The following is a 26,447-nucleotide window of genomic DNA, read 5'->3' as shown; positions in this document are numbered from 1 at the left end:
GCGTCACGGGCTGGCGGCGCCCCGATTGGCTGCGGCGGCCCCGCCCCGCCCGGCCGTGGATGTCGCAGCCGCTTTTCACCGTTGTCGGTTGAAGCTCGCCCCAAAATGGCGGCGGCGGCCGGCGGCGGGGCTGAGGCGGCGGCGGCCAGGCGGGAGGGGGCGGAGGAAGAGGAGGAGACGGCGGCGGCGGCGGCGGCCGACGGGGGTGAGGGCAGCGGGCCGGCCGGCCGTGAGGCGGCGGCAGGCGGTGGCGGGGAGGCCGGAGGAGGCGGCGGGGAGAGCGAGGAGGAGGAGGAGGAGGAGGAGGAAGAAGAGGAGGACGTGTTCGAGGTGGAGAAGATCCTCGACGTGAAGAGCGAGGGGGTGAGTGCGCGGCGGGGCCCGGGGGCGCGCGGTGCTCGCCCTGCCCTCGCGCAGCCTGTGCTGAGACGGGGTTTCCCTGAGGAATCCCTCGTGCTGGGGCGAGGAGCCTTCCCCGGCGGCGCTGCTGCTGCACTTGTAACGTGAAACGCGGCGTGCGCGGTCTGCGAGCGAGGTTTTCCCTCTCTTACTGCTCTAACTTCAAAAAAAAAAAAAAAACTGTCTTTCCTTACTAACTTCTCCTTTTGTCTGCAGCACTGAGGTACGCCTTGCTGTTACGCCTGAGCTGCAGGAGTGCCTTGATGTAAGGTGTTTGGGCAGGGTAGAATATAATGGTGAACTTGGAGGTGGTTTCAGGGTATATTTAGTGAGAGTGGCAGAAAACAATGCAGGAAGACCGCTCAAAATAGAGGGACCGCTTCCAGTTGAAATAACTAGCTCTAGAGATCTTCTTGGCACGGTTTAGGAAGGAATATCATACCTTAAAAAGGTAAAAAGCAGGACTGGATTGGTTGAAGTTCTTCCAAAATTTCTTGAACTTCCGAAGCAAAAAATAATAAAAAAACGATGGTCTTTTATAAAGTGCTTTTTGTATCTGCAAATTGTTCGTTCTAGCTAATTACGCTTTTGGTTTTAGGCTTCAGTCAGGTATGTGATGGCATGGAAGCCTCCCTGCTTAGTGTGAAACGTGAGGATTTTGAAGCCCTTAGGTCATGGAAACCTCAGGTGAAGAGTTGCTCATGCGTTCGTGGTGCTGTCATGAATAGGCAGTTTCATGGTGCAGTGTCTTGATGGCTTAAGAATGTTGGGCTTTAGAGGTAATACCGCATTTCTAGTTCTGCCTGTATAAAGTGTCAATCAAAAGAGTGGGTCTGGCTTGAGTAGTTTTTCTAGCAAGAGTAGTTTTTCTGCGGTGATGGCAGTGAAAATCAGTGTAGTGGGGGCAAGGGGGAACGTACTGTTCCACACGCTTCTAAAGAGCACCAGGATGCCTGGAGTACCCTCTCTTAAACGTGTCAGTGGCGTCTGCTGGCTCGTGGCAGCCGGTTCTGCTGCAGGCACTGAATGCTGTGTGCTGGAGGTTGCCAGGCTGGGACAGAGCACTGAGCATTACTGTGTGCGTGTGCCTCACCCGGTGCGTGCTCGCTGTGGCCTCGTAGCATGGGCTGTCATTGTGCCAGAGCGCCTTTCTGTTGCTATTCAGTGTGGTGCCACGCTCCTGTGCTTCAGATGTGCCGGACAAGGCAGGTAATCGCTCACACCTAGTCCTAACATCTAAAAGGAGTGGAAAAAGCTGCGTGTTACGTTCAGTGGAGCATACTGTGTGTAGTCCGCTTTGGGCCAGCGATTCCCAGGTGAGTTAGGAAGCCCAAGGAGATGCTGAACCAGCAGTTGGTTTCGTGTGCTGTGTGTGCTGGTATGGGAGAGCCCAGAGCATGGCACAGAGCACCTCCTGTCACCTCTGCTCTCAGCGTTGCTGGAGCTGGTGGCAGCACGGCAGGGCAGCGCTCTGGGCACAGGGTCAGGCTGGGCAGCTGGACTTGCTGGTAGATGAAACACTAGCTTGTCCTACTGGAGGCAATTAGCAATAAAAATCTGGAAATATTATATTTAGAAAGCCTTTCAGGCTGCACTAAAATTCTACTAAAATAACAGGTACCAAGGCAAACTGTGACATTTCCCCATAGAAATGGGTAGCGTTAACTCTGTTCTTTAATGAGGTGGTGATAGGAGTTCTAGCCTATCACTGGCTACTGTAGAAGTTACAGCAGTGTAAAAATGTTTTGGAGTTTTCTATTATTTATAAGTGACAGAAGAGAAATAATATGGAATCAATTAATTCTGGCAGATGAGGGAAAGGCTGTGTATACATCTTTAATATGATGATCAGTCTCCTGCCTTCACTTAAGCTGCTTTTTTTTTTAATCATTTGCTGTGTAGTGGATGTAGTCGTTCAACAGATAGACCTATGTTTACATGAGATTTTGTTTTAGCCAGCTTTCTCAACTAATTAAATAACTTCTGACTGCTTTTGTACCTGAGTTACAAGGCGTAATGGTAGCTGTAGCTAGCTGAAGGAATGGAATAACCCTGTGCTGTGGGACAGGAGGGACGCAGGCTGCGGGAGAGCACCTGGGGGTCCCTGCAGGCAGGTAAGATGAGGAAGAGTCAGCAGTTCCTGTAGCAAAGAAGGCCAGCAGCATGAAGAGCATCGAGGGTGATGCTTCCTCCTCTCTTAGCACCGCTGAGATGCCCCAGGAGTGCTGCGCTGAGCTCTGGGAGAGACATGAACACGGCAGAGTGAGCCCCGTGAGGGCTGTGAAGGCAGCGTGGGGACCTGGAGCACAGGGCGTGCAGGGAGGGGCTGAGAGAGTGGGGCTTGCTTTACCCTAGTAAAAGAAGCTCAGGGGTCATCACAGTTGTGCCTACATCAATTTAATGGGATGGTGTAGGGAGAGCAAGGCCAGACCCTTCTCAGAGGCGTGCAGTGAAGGGATAAGAGATAGAGGATGCAAGCTGGAGCACAGGGCAGTCTGATGAGATACAAGGGAAAGATTTCTTGCTTTTAGGGGGTGGTGGGAGCTCGGAGGGGTTGTGAAATGTCCACCCATGGAGATCCTTAAAACTTGACAAATTTCTGAGCAGCCTGATCTAGCCGGACCTACTTTGAGCAGGGCATTGTACTTGTTAGTTCCAGAGATCCCTTACAACTGAAATTATGCCGGTGTTTGTAACAAGAAAGTTACTTACTAGTTGCTGCTTTCATGAGGAACCATGTTAGAAGAGAGAAAGAGACAGGTGAACGTTATGTTTGAAAACTAATTCCTGAATCAAGACTGTATGGCTAAGCTAAAATATAAGAGGAAGTGTTATGTTAATGTATCTGAATGTAGTCTTTTTTCATTTATTTATTTCTATTTATTTATTTTTATTTATATGTCTGTGAAGCAAAATAACAAGGTTGTAAGCAGGTTTTATAGTTTTCAATATATGCTGTATATATAAATACACTTCTTAGAAGGTCAGTGGTGTTCAGTCAAAAATATAAAATTATGGAAATAAATATTTCTAATACTAAGTGTCAAGTGGCAGTTCTTCTGAAACTTTTGTTGTCCAGACTTGGTTAGCAGTGTAGGATCTTTGGGAGCATCATCAATCTGTTTCTGAAAGAGAGAGATACTGTTATTTTGCCTCTCGAAAGGTATTTTGGTTAGCACCTTTGTGAACTTCTTTTTCAGAAAATAAGTTTAGGAACGGTTATGTTGCCTTGTATTCATTATTACCCTTTTAATGGAAAATGGACTTTGTTAAATTTGCTGCTGGTCTTTGTCATACAGGCGTCTAAAGAGAATGCAAGTTTAATCAATGAAAGGGACCCCCTTGATTTCATGGGACATGACTCTGCTTTTTGGTTAAGCTCGGTGCACACAGCCCAGAGTTGCCGCTTGACAGCATTATGCTCAGACCAAGCCAATAAGCCTTGTCTTGCAGCAAGAAAATGAGTCTGTATTGAGAAATACCAGAATTCGGACTAGTTTATTTCGGAGAAAGGCAAGAGATACTTTGAAAAGTGCCTTTTTCTTTTTTTTTTTCCTCCCCCTAATGGTAAAAGACTTTCTAATCTAGTGGAAAAACTTGGAGACTATAAGTTGTGATATCATCCTACAGTGAAATCAGATACTGTTGAAACAATTGGTCTAGGGCTGTCGTACCATCTTTTACCGATGTCTTTGTAACCAGCTTTGGGAGGTCCACAGTCAGGTTTCGTCTAGATTTGACTTGATCTCATTGAAAGATGCTTTTTTCCTGAGCAATTGTTACCATTTCAGTTTATCAAAAGTGTCATTGCTTATAAATCTAACACCTTATAAATTCCGATTAAGAACTGTGTGAGTGATGTTATTACATTATAAATCTTTAGGCTTTAAGTTCTTCAGCAAACAGAAGCAATTAAAACTTGTACAGAAGAAATATTAACTTAATTTCGTAACTGTCAGGAAATCAATTCCAGTAAAATGACTGGGAATGTATGTGCGTTGAAGCTGTGTTTCTGACAAAAATCAGGTAATATAAATATTTGGGATAAAACCACTCCAGCTACTGAAACTTCACAACCTCTTGTGTTCAGCATGTGATGCAGATGGAAATAATTCTAGGAATTCTTACTTCAGCATGAGGTTGAATTCCCATTATATTCATTTTCACATACACAAAATAATGCATCCACTTAAATCCACAAGAATGAAGTACATTGCGTAATGTAATATTTTATTAAATATTTGCTTGTGGGTTTTTTTTTTTCTTGCAGGGTAAAATTCTGTACAAAGTGCGGTGGAAGGGGTATACCTCTGATGATGATACCTGGGAACCAGAGGTTCATTTGGAAGATTGCAAAGAAGTGCTGCTTGAATTCAGAAAAAAAATTGTGGACAATAAGCCTAAACCTGTTAAAAAAGACGTGCAGGTGTGTTTCTCCTTCTGTTATCTTAAAATGAAGACAAATTCCTTATCTAGGCTCTGTTAATGGGGGACACGAGAATGGAAGACATTTGGGATATGGAATTAAAGAAAAATATTCTCTTTGATCTAAAACTGTTTTGTTTCAGCAGAAACTGAACGTTGCTGCTGTTGTCTGGTTAAGGTTTTTTTTATTGAATTGACAGGCTTGCTTGTAGAATCGAAATTCATTAAAACTATTTCAGTTTCTAATGAGACTATAAATGATGTATTGTCGTTCTGCTTTGCTTTTGACAACAAAACCAACCCCTTTGCCTGCCCACAGGCGTATTGTCTTGTCACTGAAGCTGGACGCTGCTCGTTTCACCCTACTGCTTCGTGTAGCAGGTTAAATTAATGGATAACAAGCAAAAATCCATTAGGTAAGATAGGAATACAGAAAAATGAATTTCAAGAAGGCAGCATATGGCTCTTTCCTTTTTTTTTTCTTGTTCATTTTTGTTTAACTGTTCAGTCATTTTCAAAGTCATGTATAAGAATCTGTTTGAAAGCTGCTGCTTCTGAGAAACCTGCAGATAAATTTTATGAAATCAGGTTAATTGCTTTTGGTGTAAAAGACCTGTGATTTAATTCTGTTCTGTAGTCTGGCTGCTGGATGTCCAGTTGCCTTGGTTTCCTTGTTTATGTATTGATTCTCTTTCAGGCAGTTAGAAATATGATTTAGGTAAGTGAGCTAGAACTGTGTTTACAAATTTTACAATTTGGCAGTAAGTAACATTATTTGTAATGTTTAAAAAGCAATTGACTTTTGCAAAAAGCATCACCGCTGCCATTTCTGGATGGCTTATGCTAAAGTGATACAGTTTAATGAGGAAATAATTTTTTTTATTTTTTCTGTCCCACATTTTAGAAACTTTCTTTAAATGATGATGTATTTGAAGCAGAATCTGACAGTGACCGGCAAAGTGAAACAAAAGATGATGTTTCACCAAAGAAGAAAAAGAAAAAGTCAAAAGATGGAGAGGATAGAAGTCCAGATGACCCGAAGAAGAAAAAGTCAAAGTCTGCAAAACTCAAAGAAAAACCCAGAACAGAATGTGAGAATTCCTCAGATACTGTGGTTTCAGATTCAAAACCAAAAAAAAGGACTTCAGAAACGAAGGAAGATTCAAAGGACCCTAAAAAACAAAGGAAAGATGATACTAAAGAAATCAAGAAAAAGAAAGGAGAAGTTAAAGATGTAAAAGTAAAATCGAAAGAAGATTCTAAAGAAAATAAAAAATCACGTAAGGAGAAGCAAGATGTTCAGTTTGACTCCGAATCAAGTACTTTAGATGATGCACTTTCTCAAGGAACTGATAACGAAGCTTCAGATTTATATTCTGAAAATAAAGAGGAGAAACAAAAGGTAAAATGTGGAAAAGAGAGATTAGAACAAGAAATTGCTGAAAAAGATGGCATTGCTGACAGGCATCTTGATGGATCAGCAAGTAACGAAGATGATAGTATTGAGGTTAAGGTTAAAAGAAAGAAGAAAAAAAATCAGAAAATTGAAGATTATAAAGACGAAGGTAGAAAAGTAGAAACTAAAGATACCTATTATTTAGAGAAGAAGAGCATGCACAAAAGGCAAAAAGGTCAAGAAAAAGTAAAAACTGTAGCCGCAGAGTTGGAGAAAGTGTCAGCTGCTCCTGCACCAGTGCAGAAGGGTTTGAAGTTGAGCACTGATGAAAGAGGACGCAAGTCCACGGATTCAGCTGGGGAGGTGAGCAACGTTACAACATTAGGGTGGTGCTGGGGGAAGGGGTTAATTAAACACACTTGAGGTAGAGGTACTTCAAGAGGCTACTGTTTATGATGGCAAAGAGAAAAATACGAATTGGAAGGTTAACGAGGTGAATAAAAAAGGCTCACTGCCCAATCTGTAGGCCAGACTGAAAAATTTCTAGATTCTGAACGCAGGAAAAAAGGGGGAGTGCTGTAGGAGAGGAGCGTCTTTAGGTGTGAAAATACAAATTCCTGCTGTTTGTTATGCGTACCTACTTAGAACAAATCTTACTGTTCCAGAGACACGTGCTTTCATTTTCAGCCTCTTGTTTCCCCTAGCTTCAACAGTAGGGCCTCAGTTTGACTTTCTTCTTCTTGCATAGTAATGCGTTCAGTCTTGTAGCAGCTATCCAACACCGCGCAATGAAATGAAGTACATTTTTGAGGTAAGATGAACACTTGATCTCTCTCAAAAGCCAGCCACTCAGTTATACTTTACATGCATTAGCACCTTGTGAAGAACGGAATGCTGAAATTGCTTCGAAACCCAAGTCTCTGAGATAATTGTGCAGCTTGTCTTGTCTTGTTAGAATTCCTGTGCTGCTTACAGGAGATGCTGAGTTGCACGACTTGGTGTCATGGTAACTACAAATGCTGTACCCGTTCTGACAAATGAACTAATCAAATACCAATAGAATATTTAATTTCTCTGATTTAATTCAATCAGGAAAGCAGGGTGGTAAAAGCAAAAAAGAAAAAAGTGTAGTGGGAAAAAAAGCATTATTTCTAGAAAGTTTCTGAGGAAAAACTACTCTTGGAGGATTTTTTTTTTTCAGCTTCTTGAGACTATTATAATATAATTCGCAGTTCTTAAAAAATTGTCTGCCCAGAGATACCCCTTTCTGATTTGGCTGCAGCCAAAATGCCTTGATACTTAATGGATTTTATCCCACTTCTTCTGAGGCCATAACGCCGTGGTGGCAAGTGCCTTATTTCTGTAGGTTCAGCTGTGGTCCTCTGCTTAAGACTGTTTTATGTATGGAGCAGGCCACCTTAAACATGATCAAGTTGATTTGGGATAGAGGATAGAAATATTACGTGGACTAATCTCAAGAGTAGAGCTACACAAAGTACTGTTTTTGCAGGAGCTTAGTGGTGAAAGCTCTTGTAAACGAGGTTAAGCAATAGCAACGAGGCATAGCTGTGTCTAACAGCTATTTAAATAATCCTCTCTATAGACTATTAACTAACTGGAATGGTATGGCCCTGTAGTACTCCAAGCATTTTATCATAGTTTGAGGCTACAGCATTCATAAGAGAGCAACATCGGTGGTGATAATTGGATACATCTTTGGAATTCTGTTTTACTTACCAAAGCGTGAAAATCCTGTCATCCCAAATATGAAGAAATCAATAGCAGGTGGAAGCTTTTGTTTTCTTTTGGCTTTCCAGCCAGCACTGTCAGTAAAATGTCTGCATGTCTTTCTCATGCTCATGTTGCTGGTGCTTTTAGATTAAGGGTACTGAGGAACCATGGAAAACATGTTGCTTTTTGCTCTTTCTCTCTGGGAGGCTCAAACAATGTTTGGAGAACAACTAGCCAGTTACAGCAGAGCAGCTGTGGACTCACTACATGGGTGGGTTTGGTGGAGAGCTTTAGGGTGGTTTTTTTTTGGCTTCACAAAGTTGTCGGCCTAATCAAATAATTCTTTTCAAATAAAATTGTCGCATCGTTCTCGGCTACCTGTCTTGATTGTGTAGCTCTGATTACAGAATGCTGTTACCTCAATTTGTAGCACAGTATTCTGTTTGAAGTCATTTTGTATGCTGAACCTTCCTTTCCTTTTGATTTACCTCCAAAAATAAATGTGCAGGGTGCATTGTGCATCTAATCAGTATTAGAGATCTGGAGTAGAATTCAAGATAACTGATTATAACAGCCTTTGTGTTCAGTAAATACTTGGTAATGGTTTTAGTAAATCACTTGTCCCCTCCTACTTTGGGCATCTGCCTGGGACAACAGCTGTCTGTGCTGCTAGTTAATCATGTCTGTGATTAAAAGCTGGAGTTTTGTGGGGAAGGAGGGGGAGAAAAGGAGGGTTCAATGTTACGGCTCTGCTAACGCGTTATTGTATACTAAATTAATTTATTTTAATTCTTTACCTTTCTAAGAAGTGGTAGCATTTAATGATAAATTCAGTCTGTAGTGCTTTGGTGGACTTATTCCAGTGGCAGTTTTTCAGAAAGCCCGTGCTATTCGAGTTAGTATTGGGGCTGATAAAATGCTGTGCCAAATAGCCTTCTCCCTCCTACTCTAAGGTTTGGAGTCTGCTGACTGAATGTAAAGAGAGGCTTGGAGGAGAAGAAGAAAGGCAACCTTTGGTGGAGGCAATTGGTTTCTTTTTTTGGTGCAGTTGATTTTATCTGTACACCTGCCATGAATGTATCTGATACTGGCTAAAGCTAAGCTCAGTCTTCTGTGTGGATAGAATAGGTTCTGGTGGATGTTTTTTAATTGTGCATTTTTCACAAATGACTATTGCTATGTTGTGCTGTATGTGTAAATTGGAAAACCTGAAGCCTTCCATATATAAATGTCAAGTTTTCTCAGTTACGGTTGAAGTCAGTTGTGTCATAACTGTCTGGAGTATGGTGCTACAAAGGTCTTAAATACTTTGAAATGATTGCATCCTACTCAAGTTAAATATCGGAAACAAATGAGAGGTTCATAACTTTGAATTTTCTTCCTGCAAATAAGCGTTTATGATCACTTAAGTACTTTGAATATTTGTGCTTCCTTGATCTGTAGTCTCCTTATTTTGGACCAAGGGATTTTAGTTGTTTTATCCCAGTTTTAGTAGAGACAATACTTTTAAGGGAAGCTTCTGGTTTCTGCTTGCTTTGTATTCACAAGTGATGTACCACCTAACATTTAAGACTTAAATAGAGAAAGCTTCCTGGTCTGTTTTTTTTTGTCTTTGTGTTATATATATATATGTACATGCGTGTATATCTGTCTGTCTCATTTTGATGAATTGTAAAGCACCATAATTTTAAACATATGCTGGTTTCGGCACATGCAAGCACCTTGCATGACTGGGATGCTGCGAAAGTCAGAATTGAACTTCCTTAATTTAGAAATAACATCTTCTCTCTTACTAAAGAAGCCTTCATGGAGCAACTTCTGTCTCACCCATTTAATTCTTTCCTTAGGAATGTCCACAAGTCCTTTATATGCAGTTTTCAGTAGTATTAATTGTGAATATATGAGATCATTAGAGTAGTGAAAGGAGATTTATTTTCCTTTTTCTCTCTACCACTTTAATTTTATCTTTTTCTTGATATCAGGAGAAAGAAATAAAGAAAACCGAAATAAAATCTCAAAAAAAAGAGCCTGAAAAAGAAGAAAAGAGCAGAAAAGAACAGAAAGGCCTAAAAAGTAAGTGCTAATTGCTTAAAAGAGAAGGGGAAGACCCTTCAAGGCATTCTCCTCTGATTCCTACAAGAGCAGATACAGTATATTGCTGTAGCACATATCAGAAACGCCAATTTCTGCTTTTATTTTAGGAAGCAAAAGCCTTCTCTGTTATGGCTTTGTTAATGTATGCTTCGTGAGAACGCTGTATGTACTTTCATGTATGAGGCGTGAAAGTGTCTATAAAAACATGAGAGCCTTCTATACAAGTCAAGATTTTGCCCTTTTTCATTTAGTACTGTCAATTATGCTTCGTTATCATGCTGTTAATAGCAGTCTTTGGATGAATTCCTCCAATGGTGATCTATTCCCAGAATTGTTTTGTTATCACTCTTAAATACACATTGTCTATTTTTAGAGTAACTTGTAGAGGTTCACTTCACACAAACTTCTTACGTGGTGCTTTAGCCATGTTGGGTTATTGTTCAAGCCTTAAAATAACAGAACAGGATGCTTTGAAATAAGAAGAAAAGTGTCTAGGTTGTGCTTCTGTTCTTTGCTGTTTAATAGAGTATTAATGTTGACGCACTTGATCTCAGTAAAATTCTGGATGATTTTGTTCAGGATAAATTTCCTCGCTGCTCTGACAAAGATGAACTGAGAGGAAAACTAAGTAGCTCCACCTTTGGTCATTCTGAATAGGTGTGGGAGGAGCTCTGGTGCTTCAAATAGTTATTGCCAGAGGAACATTGTTCACTTAAAGGATAATAGATGCTTACAGTGCTCAAGAAAAGTAGTAACAGGCTATTAATTATTGTTCCACATACAGCATGTGTCCTTTGTTTATCACAGGTAGTGAACCATATTTTCAAAGTAGTAATTTATGCATGATTCTAAACTAAATTTGTTACAAAGAAGATGGTACTGTGTAGAAAGCAGTCAGAGCCCAGACTTCCAGGGTATTTGGAGGTGAACTTGCTTTCTCTGATTTTGGCTTATGCTTAAGCTTGCCGTTGTGCTTCAGCAATGATTAACTTATGAAAAGAGAATAGACCTTTTCTGAATGGACTCTGGTCACTCACTTAAAATTTGCTATGTAATAGTCTTTAGTGGCTCAAGTAGTCACTCTTGGTAACTGTCTTAATATTCTAGGCCTTAAGGACATCAAAAGTGCATTTGAATTGTTTAATGTAGCTTCAGAAGAAAAAAATGACTATTCTGAGAATAACCGCAAACGAGAAGAATCTTCGCTAGAATATAAATTCATAGAAGAATTAAAATCAAAAGACAGCAAGGTGTACAAGGAAAGGAGGAGCATAAGAGATGAAACAGAAACATGGAATTACATTGCTGCAGAAGGTGATCGGGAAGTAGTGGATGTGTGTCAAATGGAGGAGAACTCTGGTGAGCCGTAGAAGCAAATCTAGGAGAAAGCTGAGCACTTGCATTTAATATTTTCTCCACTCCTGCTTGCATCTTTCCGTGCTCCAATTCTTGTTTCCCCTGGTGGCTATAATAATGTTTTCTTTTGAAAACTCATTGATAACTTCTCAGCTTATCAGTGTGTTTCCAGTGTATTCCTGCTATTGCCGTAACGGCGTTCACCATCTCTGATCCCTTCAGCCTAACGCTGTAGAACAACTAAACGATTTCTTTCAAGTAAAAGCTTTCTGTGTCTGCTTGTAACATGGCTGCCATTGTTTGGAACCATTTCACACTGGCTTCCAGAGTGTTTGAATGAAAAGTAGTATGTTGTGCTGCTGCTCATTGAAGCAGTGAATGATTTGGAAACCGATAAGTTACTAGTTACTTATTTTATTGTTTTCTTCTGTGAAATCAAATATATGATAGATGGCAAGCAACAAGTGCTGAGCTTGGGTATGGACATGCAGTTAGAATGGCTGACACTAGAAGACTTCCAGAAGCATCTCGATGGAGAAGATGAGAATCATGTCTCAACAGAACCGATATCCAGCAGTAAGTAGTTGCTGGGAGGAATGGATGTTTATCTGGCATTTCAATGTGAAATATCCTATAGCTGCATTAAATTTATTTTCTAGCACTCCTGAGGGATGCTGTCAAAAGTGGGGATTATATGACAGTGAAGATGGCACTTTCTTCAAGCGAGGAATATAATCTGGATCAAGAGGTAAATGCTCTGTAATAGAGCTGTTGAGGGGGGTGGGCGGGAAGTACAAATGTGGATTGTTTGAAAAGCTATGTCCTGCTAGTAGCAGACTTCTGTTTCAGCTTGGAAAAAGCACTACGGGAGAAAGGGGAACACAGAATACAAGGTTTCATTATTTGTTCCCATTTCTTCCAAAGAAAAAGTGAAGCTTCATAGAAACATCCTAGTAGCTGGATTTGCAATGGATTTGCCCCCTGGATTTAAACTGAATAATAAACGTAGATAAGTGGTAATAAGTGTATATAAGTATACATATACACAATAAGTGTATATAAGTGTAATAAGTGGTATAAGGAATGATGATAGCTGGCAGATAAGTGCCTGAAATATGTAAAATGTCTATACATGTGAAAAAAAAATGTAGAATTTTCTGTTCGGCAGACTGGGACCACTTCACCCCATGAATAATTTTTTTGCCAGTTTTTCGTCAGCTGTGTTCTTACTGGTTTTCCTTTCAAGGGTGTATTTTCCTGTCAAATAGTACTGCAATTCTCTTTTTGAGAACTAAAATCTTTGACGTCACGATTTTCACCAGTGACCTTGTGCAGTCATATTACGTAGCATTTTGAGGACTACATTCTGTAGTGTGGGAGAAAAGAAGATGCCAAATGAACAGTTGAGACAAGCACATGTTTTTTAGAATTGTAGCGTCTGATGGACAATGCAAGGAGTGGTGAGGAGACTGGCCGCACACAGGAATCTCTTCATATTTTTCCTCAGATAAAATCCAAAAGCTGCGTTGTGGTAGCAACTGGCTTAAGCCAATGGGTTTTTCTCCAGTGGTTGCCAGTTTCTTTTTCCATTGTCATGCTGTCTTCCCCACTGTCACATACCTTGCTGCTTTTCATCCTGCCTCGTTCTGTTTTTCCTTCTTGTTCGGCTCGTTAGATTTATGAAGCTCAGAGTGTGAGGCCTGTGGGCGAGGGAAGTGGGAGGTGATAGTTTGTCAGCATCTGGCAGTCATCTATGTGTGAATTCTTCTGCCGGGGAGGAGAATCTCTGTGAAACCTGTTGATGCACTTGCAGTCTTTCTCTTGTGGCTTTGATTTATCTTCAAGTATTTGGCAATGATTGTTGTTGTAGGACTCGAGTGGAATGACCCTAGTAATGCTTGCTGCTGCTGGTGGGCACGATGACCTCCTGCGGGTCCTAATCAGGAAAGGAGCCAAAGTTAATGGTAGACAGAAAAATGGAACAACTGCGTTGATACATGCAGCTGAAAAGGTTGGCTTGTTTTCCATCATATTTGTAGTTCTTGGCTCTTCTATGTACGTGCAGAAGTGCGACCCAATTTTTTTCTGCCCCTTTAGCTGATCCCCAAAAAGCAGTGAGCAGGGTACAGCACGGTGACCGTTAAATGACCTTTGAGTGTCTGGTTGCTGTAGACTGAACAAATTCTGAGAGGTGATAACAAACCCTACCCTTAGTAGCCACTACCACAGGGCTGCTTAGAAGGAAAGCTGGTGCAAAGGGTGTCTCTAAATTTGGCTTTGATGGGGCTGAAATTTTTGGGTTAGAATTGCTTGTGAATATCTTTGGATTCACAGTATCCAGCCTTGGGAATCTTTGAGAGCAAATCTCTGATGAAGAAGGGCTTATTACTTGACAGTTGGGGATAGAGATGGTGGCAAGCTCTTCTCAAACAAAGTCCAGCTTGATTAAAGTTAAAGGATGTTTCATGGTGCTCTCTTTTGTTCATGTTGGTTCGTGAGCTTTCCAAGTACAGGAGATATGAGGCCAAAAGAGAAAGCTTGATTCCAGCTTCATGATCAGTGCAGGCTTTTTTTTTTTTTTCCCCTGCAGTGTTTACTATTACCAAGTTAAGTAAAAAGTAAGAATTAGAAATGCCCATGGCTATTTATTTGCGAGAGTCTAAAATGAGCTTTATGAGCAGTGGGAGAGAACAACTGCAATTCTGACATGCATCATGCTTATATTTTGAAATGAAAACTGAATATTTTATATTTACTTGTCTTGTGGTTTTGTGTTTTTAAGAATTTTCTAACAACAGTAGCTATTCTTCTGGAAGCTGGGGCATATGTGAACATGCAGCAGAGCAGTGGTGAAACTGCTTTAATGAAGGTAAATTCAATGTTTGTCCTGATGCAGTTTAATAAGAAACAATGCTTGGGAGACTAATAGAATATAGAAGACATAAAAGTGCATTTGCAGAGTTGATTTAGTCGGGGGCATATACTACATTTAAAATACAAGTACTACTCATAGTTACTTGAGGCAGTGTTTTAATCCATATTTTTTTAATGTACTATTATGTCTAAACAATGGATCCAGATACCATCAGCTTACAGCGTTAAATGTGGCTTCTCATCTCTTCCACTGTTTGGGTCAAAGAAATGTGGACGTGGTCTTTAAACTGAGATAATCGGATTGTCAGCAGGGAGACAAAAGCTCCACAAAGGAGAATCTTCCGCAGAATGTTGCTGTGAAATGTTGACTTCTGTCTTTTTGTCACTGACCAGAAATAAAGTAACTGGTTTACAGTCTCCTTCCCACAGCACGTTCTGCACCTTTACTCCCTCCAATCACAAAGGAAAATACCTATTTACTTACATTTTTGTTGTTGTAACGGGAAAACTCTGAGACCCTTAAAACAGTCTGTGCTCCTCTTAATAGTTTTTGGGTTGTATTAGTGAATTCCACTGAAGTTCCCCTTCCTGATTAACTTGCTCTGTTTTCATGGGGGCTGTTTACAGAAGAGATTACAAAAGGTTTTCTGTCCAAGACAATGTCGTACTGTTTCTCTCTTAACCTCCGCGAGGCTCAGAGTTCATATCTTCTGTAAGGAAAGTGGTGACACGCTTGTGGTTTCCTCAGTCACTTACGTCCAAAAGCTCTTTGCAGTTTGTCTCCCTCCGTGAACATGTTTTGAGCTTCACATTTCTTCAACAATATTTTTCTAGTTAGATACACAGCTGTGCATACTTTCTAATTGGCATCCTACAGTGACTTATTCCCTGTATTTATTTGCTGTGCAGATATGAAGAGTTGGGTCTTAATTTCCCGTAACTTACTGAAACAAGTTTAGCCACGTGTGGATAAACATACTGATGTGTTTATCAAGTCACTCTTACTTAACTTGAGGAGTTGGATCTTACTTCTGAAAGCAGGGGGAGGGAAGTCTTGGCAGTTCTTTTTTCTCAGAGGTGATACATGATTTTTGTTTTGGTGTAGGGTTTTTGTTTGTTTTTTTTGGGGGGGTGGCGGAGGGGGTATTGGTTTTGTTTATTTATACGAGATTATGGATTGAAAGCAGATACGAAAGTTCAGGCCTTAAACAAATTTCAGATGTTGATTTCTGAAAGGCCTCATGAGGATAGAAATATATCTCTTCTGCCTTTCCCTAATTCTGAGTGAGATGTTTGAAAACAAGCTGCCAAGAGTACATTTGCGTTCTTCAAAGTAGAGCTTTATTTAGCTTTTCCTGTACCTTTGTCAAGTCTTCAGTTGAGATGCCCTGAAATTCTTGCTGGAGGTAATGTTGATCAGGCTTGGACACTTACACAGTTGAAACAGTAACTGTCTAAAATGGCTAAATTATTTGGGGGAAATTCTACTAGTTTATTGCAAATCTGAAGTAATGTTTGTGAGATGCCTAGAAAAGGACGTTTAGAAGTGTTACATCAGTCATCCCGAATGCTTCTGCAGAAGCCCGTTTGTTCAGGTTGCAAGGCAGTTTACAGGTACTGTGCTTGAGCAGATTAAATTATGTCATAGAACTTTTTTTTTGTCTTTTTAGTAATGAAATCCACTTGGCAACCCTGAGTGTTGCTACTTCTGTGGGATCAGGTGTATAGCATTGCCTGGGTAAAGATGAAGTATTCATGTAGCATGATCCTGAGTTAGCAGGATTTGCGTTAGCGTTCATTGGGTGCCTACTTAAACTTGTTTTCTGAATTGTAACTAAATTTGGATTTTGTTTCTGCAGTTCTGCTTTCTTTGGTGTTATGCTGTTCTAATGGGATTTTTGTTGTTGTCCATCCTTCCCTTTTCTCTCTCTGCACAGGCGTGTAAAAGAGGGAATTCTGATATAGTGCGGCTTATGATTGAGAGCGGAGCGGACTGTAATATTTTGTCAAAGCATCAGAACAGCGCACTTCATTTTGCTAAACAGTGTAACAACGTACTGGTGTATGAGCAGCTCAAGAGTCATTTGGAAACGTGAGTAAACTGTACTTTGAAGTTTGTTCTGTCAAAGTTGGAAATACTAGGCCTGTCATAATTTGAAGTCACGGGGAAGAGGGAGAGAGTTCTGGAAAGAAGGCATCTGCTTTGGGCACAAAGCTAACTGACAAATCACGTGAAATATAAACTATGTGAGCGAACAGTTAGCAGGACGTTACTTAAACACTGTGTAAAAAGGTGGAGAGGAGGAAAAGGGAATTAGTAGAAGATTCCTCAAAGTACAAATAAAGCAATCAGAAAAAAATATAAGCATAAGTATTGGACAGTTGAATGTAAAATCTTATTAGGGCATGCAAAGTAAATCATTCATTTAAAAAAAACGGTCTTTTTTTTTTGGGGGGGGGGGGGGGGTGGAAAGGGGTAGAAGACAAAAAGTACCTGAAGATAGCAAATAATTAGGGTGTTGTTGACCCTTAAGTGTCAGTTGTGAGCTGAGACTTCAAGAGCTCTGTGCTGGAGAGGTAGGTACAGCTAACATTCCAGTAAATGATGGAAATGCAAACCTTTATCATGCAACAGAATGGCCAAAGAGCAGTGCAGTGTGTGTGGTGTGAATTCATAGAATCACAGAACGGTTTGGGTTGGAAGGGACCTTACAGACCACCCAGTTCCAACCCCCTGCCATGGGCAGGGACACCTCCCACCAGACCAGGTTGCCCAAAGCCCCATCCAGCCTGACCTTGAGCACCTCCAGGGATGGAGCACCCACAGCTTCTCTGGGCAGCCTGTGCCAGGGCCTCACCACCCTCTGAGTAAAGATTTTGCTCCTAATGTCTAATCTAAATGTACCCTCTTCTAGTTTAAAACCAGCCCCCTTTAGGTACTGGAAGGTTGCTGTAAGGTCTCCCCCGAGCCTTCTCTTCTCCAGGCTGAACAACCCCAACTCCCTCAGCCTGTCCTCATAGGAGAGTTGCTCCAGCCCTTCTCATCCTCATGCTCCTCCTCTGGACTCGCTCTAATACATCCCTGTCCTTTTTGTGCTGGGGGCCCCAGAGCTGAACACAGTGCTCCAGGTGGGATCTCACAATCTCATGTGGCCGTGTGATTGTACTGAACTGTCAGGTGAAATACGCAGAAGGGATTAATAGTGATGCGAAGTAGGGACAATTAAAAAAGTGAAGAGAGAGTAAGCTCTTTGAATGTCTCTTTATCGGTTAACTATCGGTTCTTCCAGTGTATCAGAGCAGAAGTTCTTAAACCTGCAGTCTCCGAACTTGAATGACCTTTAGAGAAGGTCTCAGCTTCTGCAGCAGGTGAAATATTGCCATGAGTGCCCTGTGTGGTGCCAGAGGAATATTGTCTTGGAGCAAGGTCTTTTTGTTGTTTTATGATGACTTTCTTTGTGGTTTTTCTGTATAATACAATGAGACCAACCTATCAGGTGCCTTGTAGTCAGAGCTCATTCTCTCTGTTTTAGTCCACAGAAAACTGTTCCCATCTCTGGTCTTGTTTCCCATCAACTAACTTGTTAAATCTATTTTGACAGAAACTGCCTCTTAAATGGTCACTGCTGCTTGCTGTAGTACTGCTAATACTCTTACTCTGTTATGAAGTTATTAGTAGTCTTTCCTTTATAACCTTATAAATACTACATTTAAGAATACCAAGTCTAAAAAAATTAATATTAAGCAAATATACAAGCAAACGTTCCCATATGATCATTGTGCTGGCGTTTACAATGGAGGTTAGGGAGCCCTTCTGGAAGGTAGAGAAATTTGTGGATTGTTTTGTGAAATGGCAGTAGAAGACATTTTAGTGCAAACCAATAAAACCTGAATATATTTCTGAGGCTAGGGAATATTTGCCCATGATATCTAAAGGAACTCAGTTAAGAAGTTAGATTGGTCGAGGTTGGCAGGGCCCTATGGAGGTCACCTGGTGCCACCCCTGCTCAAGCAGGGACACCCAGAGCAGGCTGCCCAGGACCACGTCCAGGCGGCTTTTGGAGATCCCAAAGGAGGAGACCCCACAGCCTCTCTGGGCAGCCTGTGCCAGGGCTCCGTCACCCGCCCAGCACAGAAGTGCTGCCTGGTGCTCAGAGGGAGCCTCCTGGGTGCCCGGCTGTGCCCATGGCCTCCTGTCCTGGCACTGGGCACCGCTGAGCAGAGCCTGGCTCCGGCCTCTCTGCACCCTCCCTTCAGGGATTGAGGGACACGGATGAGATCCCCCTGAGCCTCCTCTTCTCCAGGCTGAGCAGCCCCAGCTCTCCCAGCCTCTCCTCACAGCAGAGATGCTCCAGTGCCTTCATCATCCTGGTGGCCCTGCGTTGGGCTCTCTCCAGTATGCCCAGGTCCCTCTGGTACTGGGGAGCCCAGAACTGGACCCAGCCCTCCAGGTGTGGCCCCACCAGTGCTGAGAGGAGAAGGACTGGACCTTGGGCACTAGTCTCCAGCTAAACTTCCAAACGCTGACTTTTTGCTGAAATAACACGTTCAAATCCGGTTTGATACTGGAGGGGGTAAAGCAGTATTGTGGCACCAATATTTTTAATGCACCATAGTTTTTCTGAGGTATTGTAGATCACTGTATTTAACTTCTCTCCCAGTCAGGTGGAAACTATAAGGAAGCTATATGACTAAACTAAAAAAAAAAATACGAAGTGTTAAAAGCATAAAAACTAATAATAATTTTTCAAACATAGAAAATTTAAGTGAGCAAGGGCAGTTGAAGTAGATAAATTAAATTCTCAAGAGTTAGGTTTTTGAAGGCAATGGCAAATACACAGACAAATGTGATCTGGCACGTGCTGTTCAGTATATTGAATTTTTCTTGCATTCACTGTTTGATTCCTTTCCAGACTGTTTTGTATTTAAAATCTGCCATCTTCAGGTTTGGCTATGCTGGATGATGTGTTTTGTAAGATCTTGAATGTGTAATTTTGCCAGTGAAAAGGCAGGTGAAATTAAATACTGGTAAATGCAAAGTGATGTCCATGGGGTTTCGCTGTAGTTGTGTGAATTACACAGAGTAAAACAGCTCCTGTGAATTTAGAAGGCTTCTACACTCACCATAATTACCTGAAAATACCAACTCAGTGCTGCCTTTTCAATCAAAAAGGAAGATAATACTGTAGTAGTGAAGCTGAAAATAAAATCTAAATCCATGTTGTCAGAAGGTCTTTAATAGCATGTCCCATTCCGTTCAGCTTTTTGAAAAAACAGATGAAGCAAAAAAGGTAGAAGGAAAGTAGAGATAGTCAGAGATACAGAGCAGAAGCGGGTCCCCCTGGGGCAGTTTGAAAGCTCAAAATTTTATTTTTTTAATTGTCGGGGAAAAAAAACGAGGCAGGTTCTAGAGGCTGTCCATTTAAGTGATTAATAAGTTTGAAACGGAGAAGTATTTTTGCACAGGAAAGCTGAATTGTGGATTTCATTGCAAAATGTTCTGGTCACAATTGTATGGGAATTAAGAAGGGATTAAGTAGATCTGCGGAGAGGTGCGGTTTGGTTTTGGATGCCTCTAAATGGGATTGCTGGAAACTAGGGCAGCATACCGCGAAGACTGCTGTTTAATTCCCCTTATTTATATAGTTCTGGAAGCTGGGCTGGGTGGGCTTCTGGGCTTGCTTTGGTATGGCAGTTCTGGTAGTTTCTTTCCAATGAAAAACCTCAATTTTTAAGGCTCTGTGGGTGATGATCTCAGCCTGGCATGGAGGGGAGCTGTGCTCTGAGTCATGGCTCAGAAAGCTACAAAGCGGGGAGTCGGGACCTTTGCCTTGCAGAGGCATTTAAACCTCATTTGTGTCAAAACAGCTTTCCAAAGAGGATTACTTGATAGCTGGCTTGTAAAAGTGCCAAATACTGTAGGTTAATGGGGTCTCTCTTTTGAAGGACATCCTGCGTGCTTAATTTAGCAGCCCCTGCCCTTCCCAAATGCCCATTTTACTTATTTATTTATCGCTGGGGGGCTATTTAACGGTAGAATTGCTGCTTTTTCACTGCGTTTTAATAGAGCTGGGAATAACTGGGAATTGCATTCCTCTAACAGTATGACCAATAAAAATGTGGGACTAATTTACCTAACCTACTTGCAGTCAGTCTGTTGTTCAGCCGTGCTAGGGAAGCAGTTTCTGTTCAGGCAGCTGGTACGTACCTGATTTTTCGGCAACATCTTCCTACATAAAGAAGTGTGTGGCTAGTGAGAGGTTTTGGTGTCTGCTGTAGTGGACTTGTCCACAAAAATAAATAGCGGAGACCTGATGGATGAATTTCACAAACAGATCTCTTGATAAACTGTTTAATTCCCAAAGTACTGGGACCTGGGGTTCATCTACACATAAACATTAGCGATGAAGCCCTGAAAACTGGGAATTCAAAAAGGTGATCTGAAATCCTTTTTTGTGTCGGCTCTGATCAAGTCTGTGTCTGGTAAGGTAACTTACTATGTGATGATATACAGGCCTCACTTCTTCGCTCTTCTAGGCTCTCAAGAGTAGCAGAAGATACCATCAGGGACTATTTTGAAGCTCGTCTTGCTTTACTGGAGCCAGTCTTCCCAATTGCGTGTCATCGTCTCTGTGAAGGGCCAGATTTTTCTACAGACTTTAACTATAAACCCCCACAAAACATCCCAGAAGGTAGGGACTTTGTGTTTCCTACTTTCTATTTTTATTTTTTAAAAAGTAAAATAGTGCATGGAGAAGCTGCGTTTTAAGTATGTTGTAAGTATCTGCTATGTGAAATTGTTTTATTATAGTACATTGCATTACATTGGGGATGTTTTTTACATTCAGATTATGGAACGTAGAAGTTGAAATTAGGAAGCCCTGCTTTAGGGAGAGGAGGAGCATGTTTTAACACATTGTGGGTGGGTTTTGTGTATGTGTGTTGGTGGTTTTGGTTTGTGGGGGTTTGGTTTGGCTTTTTTTTTGTGTGTGTTTTTGTTGGTATTTTTTTTGGGTCACCACATACACAACCTCTTTCTTCAGCTCATGTGTTGCATGAGCTGTGTGACGGGTTTGCCTTCAAACAATTGATAATCAGAAATCTTAATGTAAGAGTACTTTAATATTTAGAAATCTTGATGTAAGAATACTTTGAGAATCTAGTAGTGGACCACCTTGTTTTGTATGCAGTGCCTAACACACTGGAATCTTGGTGTACAGTCATGACACTATTGTGGCACAAACCGAGCTTAGAAAGACTGTAAATAAAAGAAGCCAGTGTCACCCAACTCTGTTTTGCCTATGAGCCCCTTTGAAAAGCTGAGGGTCAAACTCCCAAGATACTTAGGAATGCTTCTTCATTCTGTCAGGAATCCAGAGAACAACTCTGATGCTCTTTTTAGCTGAGTCATTTTTTTCTTGCCCTTTGAGTGTATCAGGGAAGTACCTTCTGATACTGACCTTTTTTTTTTTTTTTTTTTCAAAATAATACATTAACGTGATTGAAATACTACTAAAACTAGGATTGTGAGTGGTTATGTCTACCCAGTTGTTATTCAGAGTTATAATAGATCTTCCATTTTTTTGATGATATGCTTTGTAGAATTAGGAAACGTTACATAAGTTTATATATGAAAATGAGGTATTTGTGGGTATTGAAGACAGTTGCTTATGAATTCCAGTGCAGTTCTTAAAAATCTGTAGTTGATTGAGCTCAGTTGTCCTTACTAGGAAAAAAGACAACCCAAGCTACATGAAATTCCATAACATTTGAGATAAATCTAAAAACACAGAAGTGAACTGTACCTGAGGATTACTGTATCCATTTTGTTTTCCTTTGTAATAGCCACCTGAAGCTGGTCCTGCTGCCAAAAGACCTTGGCTTTGTGACCCACTCAGTTGTGTTCTGTGTTTGGGTTGTGCTTGGGAGATCAGATTTTGCATGTTTGCTTTTTTTTCATATTGCTTCAGTGCTCCATTGGAGTTTAATATTTATACAAATGATAGAGGTACCTAACTGTTTGTATTCAGAAGTTCAGTGTATGCGGTTGTTCTAAATAATGGCTCTTGTTTCAGCTTCATGTGACTGAATTGCCTTCCCTTTTAGGATCTGGAATTCTTCTCTTCGTTTTCCATGCAAATTTCTTTGGTAAAGAAGTCATTGCTCGGCTCTGTGGACCATGCAGTGTACAAGCTGTGGTTTTAAACGACAAATTCCAGCTCCCTGTGTTTTTGGTAAGTCATCGTATAACTGACTGACTGTAAAACTGCTCTATAAAGTCTGTGGAACAGCCTGGGAAATTTTAGAGCCTTAATTTGGATTTTGAGTGTTATGATGCAGGCGTGGTGGTGGTGGTGGTGGTATGTGGTGATTTTTTTTTTTGTTGTTTACTCATTTAGTTTTTATTTTTTTGATTTTTGAAATGAAAACTCTTTTGTGTATGTGTATAAAGAACTGCAAACCCTGTAATATTAGATTCCATAGAAAGTTGTGACTTACAAGACAGGGGCGTAGTTGTGGGCAGCCTGCCCTGACCCTGCTTGAGCAGGGCTTGGACCAGGTGGGCCCAGAGGTGCCTGCCCACTTCAGCTGTCCTGTGATACTGCGACCTCGGGACTGAGGGTTTGAGCAGGGAGGTCAGAACTCTGAGTCTGAAGGTGTTTTACTTCCCAAATTCACCTGGCCTCTCCAATTTTTGACCCAAGTCTGTTATTAAATATAACTGCTTTGCCCTGTTTTAATGAACTCCCTCATATTTCTACTGATTAATTTAAATTTCTTGGTGTTTTCTTCTGTTAAACGCATCACTGTGCACTCGTGGTTTTTTTCTGCAATTATGACGAAGGTTCTTTGCAGTATATGCAACTTTAAAACAAACATATAAACAGACACCCCCCTGCCTAGTTTAAACGTCGTGTTCTGTTATTTCAATTCACACCACACTTTTAACCATATCCTGCCACTAATTTTGTTGATTTTCTTTTTCCTTTTAGGATAGTCACTTTATTTATTCCTTCAGCCCTACTGCAGGCCTTAACAAGCTTTTTATACGGTTGGCAGAAGCTCCTACTGCCAAGGTACAAAATGCTCTTAAATGTGTATGTTAATTTGTTGTACAGTAACTCTTCTGCGGTATAGGTGCTTCTAGTTGTATGTTGCAAATGTAAAACCAAGGATATCCCACTGTCTTCTCAACCCAGTTCCTATCAGGAACTCGTGCACTGGGATAAACTAATGTTACAGCCAAAAATTTTCTCCATCTGTATTGTGAATTTAATGACAACTGCAGGGATTGACAGCTATTTTTTGCATACAGATGTTTTTACTTGTGCATTTAGAGTTTGGAAGTATTTACCAGGATATGCAGTGTGCTGTTGAATAGCCTGTGGTGTCCTTTGTGGGTGCTTCCAGGTGGCTTGGGCAGTTGTCCCACTGCATGTTGCAAGACGAGTTACAGATCCTGTGTAGTAGGGTTTTTTATGGAAGATGCACTAGTAAATTTTCTAGATCTTCATATTTAAGACTTAGATTCTTAAATACTTTATTGTGCTCTTCATTTTTTTTTAAGTCCATTATGAATAAGCATATTCATTTGAAAGTGTATGTGCATGTCTAGTTCATACTCTTCCTTTTTTTCCTCTTTTGCTTGTGACTGAGCAATTTCATACATGCCTTTTCTCTTGCTGTTGTATTAGCAGAAGTATTCGCTACAGCCACACGTGAACAGTCTGTATATGAACCCTTTGCTTTTGCTTTTCCAGGTAAAGCTGCTAATAGGAGCGTACAGAGTGCAGTTGCAGTGACCTCACAGTTGCAAACGTGTTGAGTGGACCGACACTTTTGGAAATACTTCTGATTCCTCTGTTCAGAGACTGACAAAGCAGTTTGGAACTTTTTGGCACCACACTCTTAGGACTAAGTTCCCATCTCACTGTCGTTTGTTGGTATTCATATAGGAAAAGATGTGTTGGAGAGCAGCTGAGTACGCTACACTGGTTGGGACAGGGTTGTCAGCATTTTTTTTACCTTGTACAGACGTAGATGTAAGTATTTGTGCCAATACACACAATTCTGTTTTTCTTTAACTTGTGGAGTCCAGACTGCGTATTTCAGCTTTTCCACAATGTGGAATGGTGCATATAAGAACTATTTAAGGTAACTAAGTAAAATGTTTTTTAATAGAAGGATCTTTTCCATTTGTAAACTACAGTTTTCTACTTACTCTAACTGTAATGTTTCTATGTAAAATGCAGAATTGTTGTATTAGAGCCATGGGTAGAAGTTACACTTTAAAGTTATTGCATTAGACTTAACCTCGAATTGCTAGGGACTGCGTTCTGGTTTGAACCTCTTCCTGCTGTTGCTTCCTGATAAGAAAGCAGGCATGCTGAGAGGGATTCCCTTCGAACACACAGTTAACCTGCATACATGTTTGCAGGTATGAAGAAAGGCGTCTGAATGGACTCAATTTGCAGAGGACTGCGGTCAGATTCCTCGTTCCGTCAGTGCTTTAAAACCAATTTTGTATTAGAGAAGCAACTGATAGTTTTACAGGCATTTTAACTTGGGAATTTTTAGTTAAGTGGCATATGGGAAAACAAAAACAAGCTGTAAACAGCAAACCAGAAAACTCGCTAACCTACCTTCAGTGTGCGGGCAGTGCTTTTTGTAGATGAGAAGGTACAGAGGGTTTCAGATGTTCTCAGCCTGATGAGAACACGCATTGCCCTCTAATTCAGAAGTTCGTTTCCTGAGTGCAAAGAGCTGCTATCTTTTTTTTTTAAATGCCTCATTTTATCAGATGACAGCAGTTCTGTAATGGTTCTGTGCTATAATATACAAATGTAGTGCTTCTGCATGAGGTACAGAATAATTTTCTTTGTAAATTAAACATCTTGAAAAGTAAAAGGGAAAAAAAAAAGAAAAAAAACAGATTGTGCCTTTGCTGTTCTGGTTGCCACAAGTAGTTTACATGCCACTATGTGCCTATATTGCTAACAAAACTATTGTGGATAAATTCTTTAATGTATTTGAGTGCTCACCATCAAAATGGTGCAGCTGTATCCTTTTAAGAACTGTGACTTTGTATTAAAAAGTTCAGTTAGCCAGGTTTTAATTTTTGGTTCTTGAAAGTTTAGAACTTTCATAATGAGAGATGCCAAATTATCGTAATGAAGCACACTATTTCAATTTTGTGGAATGTCACATTAAGCTATATGAAACTAGAACAGCAACACGACATACTCGTTTCTGTTTGCAAAAAGACTATTTTAAATCCAAACAGTATTGATGAGACGTTAACAAGTCTGGGTTTTGAACAGACATGTTACCTCCACCTCTCTGAAACACGTGAGATACCTCATTTTGCTAAGTATCAACACCTGAGATGCACAAAAAGCGCTGGCTGAGAATCAGGTTTGTCCCTACCAGCACTTGGGAATTTTGTGTAGCTGCGTTTCTTCTTAGTCACTGTTAATGAACTTTTAAGCATATTATGAAATAATCCTGGAAAATTAATAAGGGTAGGGTACGTTCTTAAGTGTTTCCTTACGTTGGCGTGATAGTTGTCATGTGTGTGGCTACCATTTCCTCAGCTCTCCCTGCATTGTACGCTTAAGAGTATAGCGCATGCATGGTAAATGCTGTACAGCACACCTCAGCGGTAAATGTTTGAGCTGTTCAAGGACTGTGCAAAGATGGGGACAAAGGGTTTTTGAACAAATGTCCATATAATATTTAGATGCTATTTAGAACCTGTTGTACAGTCTAGCCTAAAAATGTCTAGTACTGCTCCAAGAGTTGGCATAGCAAATAGTTGTCAAAGGTGGTGTTGGGGGGGTGATTTTGTGTGTTTTTTTTTCTTTTTCCTCCCCTCCCTTGAGGTGTTTGGGAAGGAGGGAGGAGTTCTACAGGACTGGGGAATAAAATCTGAGTTCATAAAGCTCTTATTGAGGGATGGCTTTTGCAGCCATCTCTTTTGGTTGGGGATATAAAGTTTAGATCCCTATTTAAGATGCGTAATAGGTGTATGAAAAGATGTTTAAAGCTGTTACTTGTCTGACTTTACTACGTTGGTTTTTATCTAACTGCTAAGTAAAAAGTTTTGGTGGACAAAGGATAAAGAAAAAGTAGCTATAATAAAAATCACTTCTGTAGGCACTGTGCAGAAATA

At 40.8% G+C, this 26,447-nt stretch overlaps 1 protein-coding gene across 2 annotated transcripts; it reads left to right on the top strand.

The window, feature by feature from the left end:
• The first annotated feature begins 45 nt into the window (after positions 1-45).
• MPHOSPH8 (M-phase phosphoprotein 8) lies at positions 46-26,447 on the top strand. Of its 2 annotated transcripts, XM_013188156.3 has the most exons (14): positions 48-363; positions 4,670-4,825; positions 5,729-6,583; positions 9,934-10,024; positions 11,153-11,404; positions 11,852-11,977; positions 12,061-12,149; positions 13,272-13,412; positions 14,184-14,270; positions 16,213-16,367; positions 20,813-20,967; positions 22,382-22,509; positions 23,269-23,352; positions 24,037-26,447. In XM_013188156.3, the coding sequence occupies exons 1-14, from the start codon at positions 106-108 to the stop codon at positions 24,076-24,078; spliced, it is 2,619 nt and encodes an 872-aa protein (XP_013043610.3). In that variant the 5' UTR covers positions 48-105; the 3' UTR covers positions 24,079-26,447. The 2 variants fall into 2 exon arrangements, with proteins under 2 accessions (XP_047903028.2, XP_013043610.3); XM_048047071.2 differs by lacking the exon at positions 11,153-11,404 and having other exon boundaries at positions 46-363.

Source organism: Anser cygnoides, chromosome 1, assembly GCF_040182565.1.
Source record: "Anser cygnoides isolate HZ-2024a breed goose chromosome 1, Taihu_goose_T2T_genome, whole genome shotgun sequence".
NCBI classification, from domain to species: Eukaryota; Metazoa; Chordata; class Aves; order Anseriformes; family Anatidae; genus Anser; species Anser cygnoides.
The sequence above is the reverse complement of the archived record's forward strand: the minus strand, read 5'-3'. Positions and strand labels throughout refer to the sequence as shown.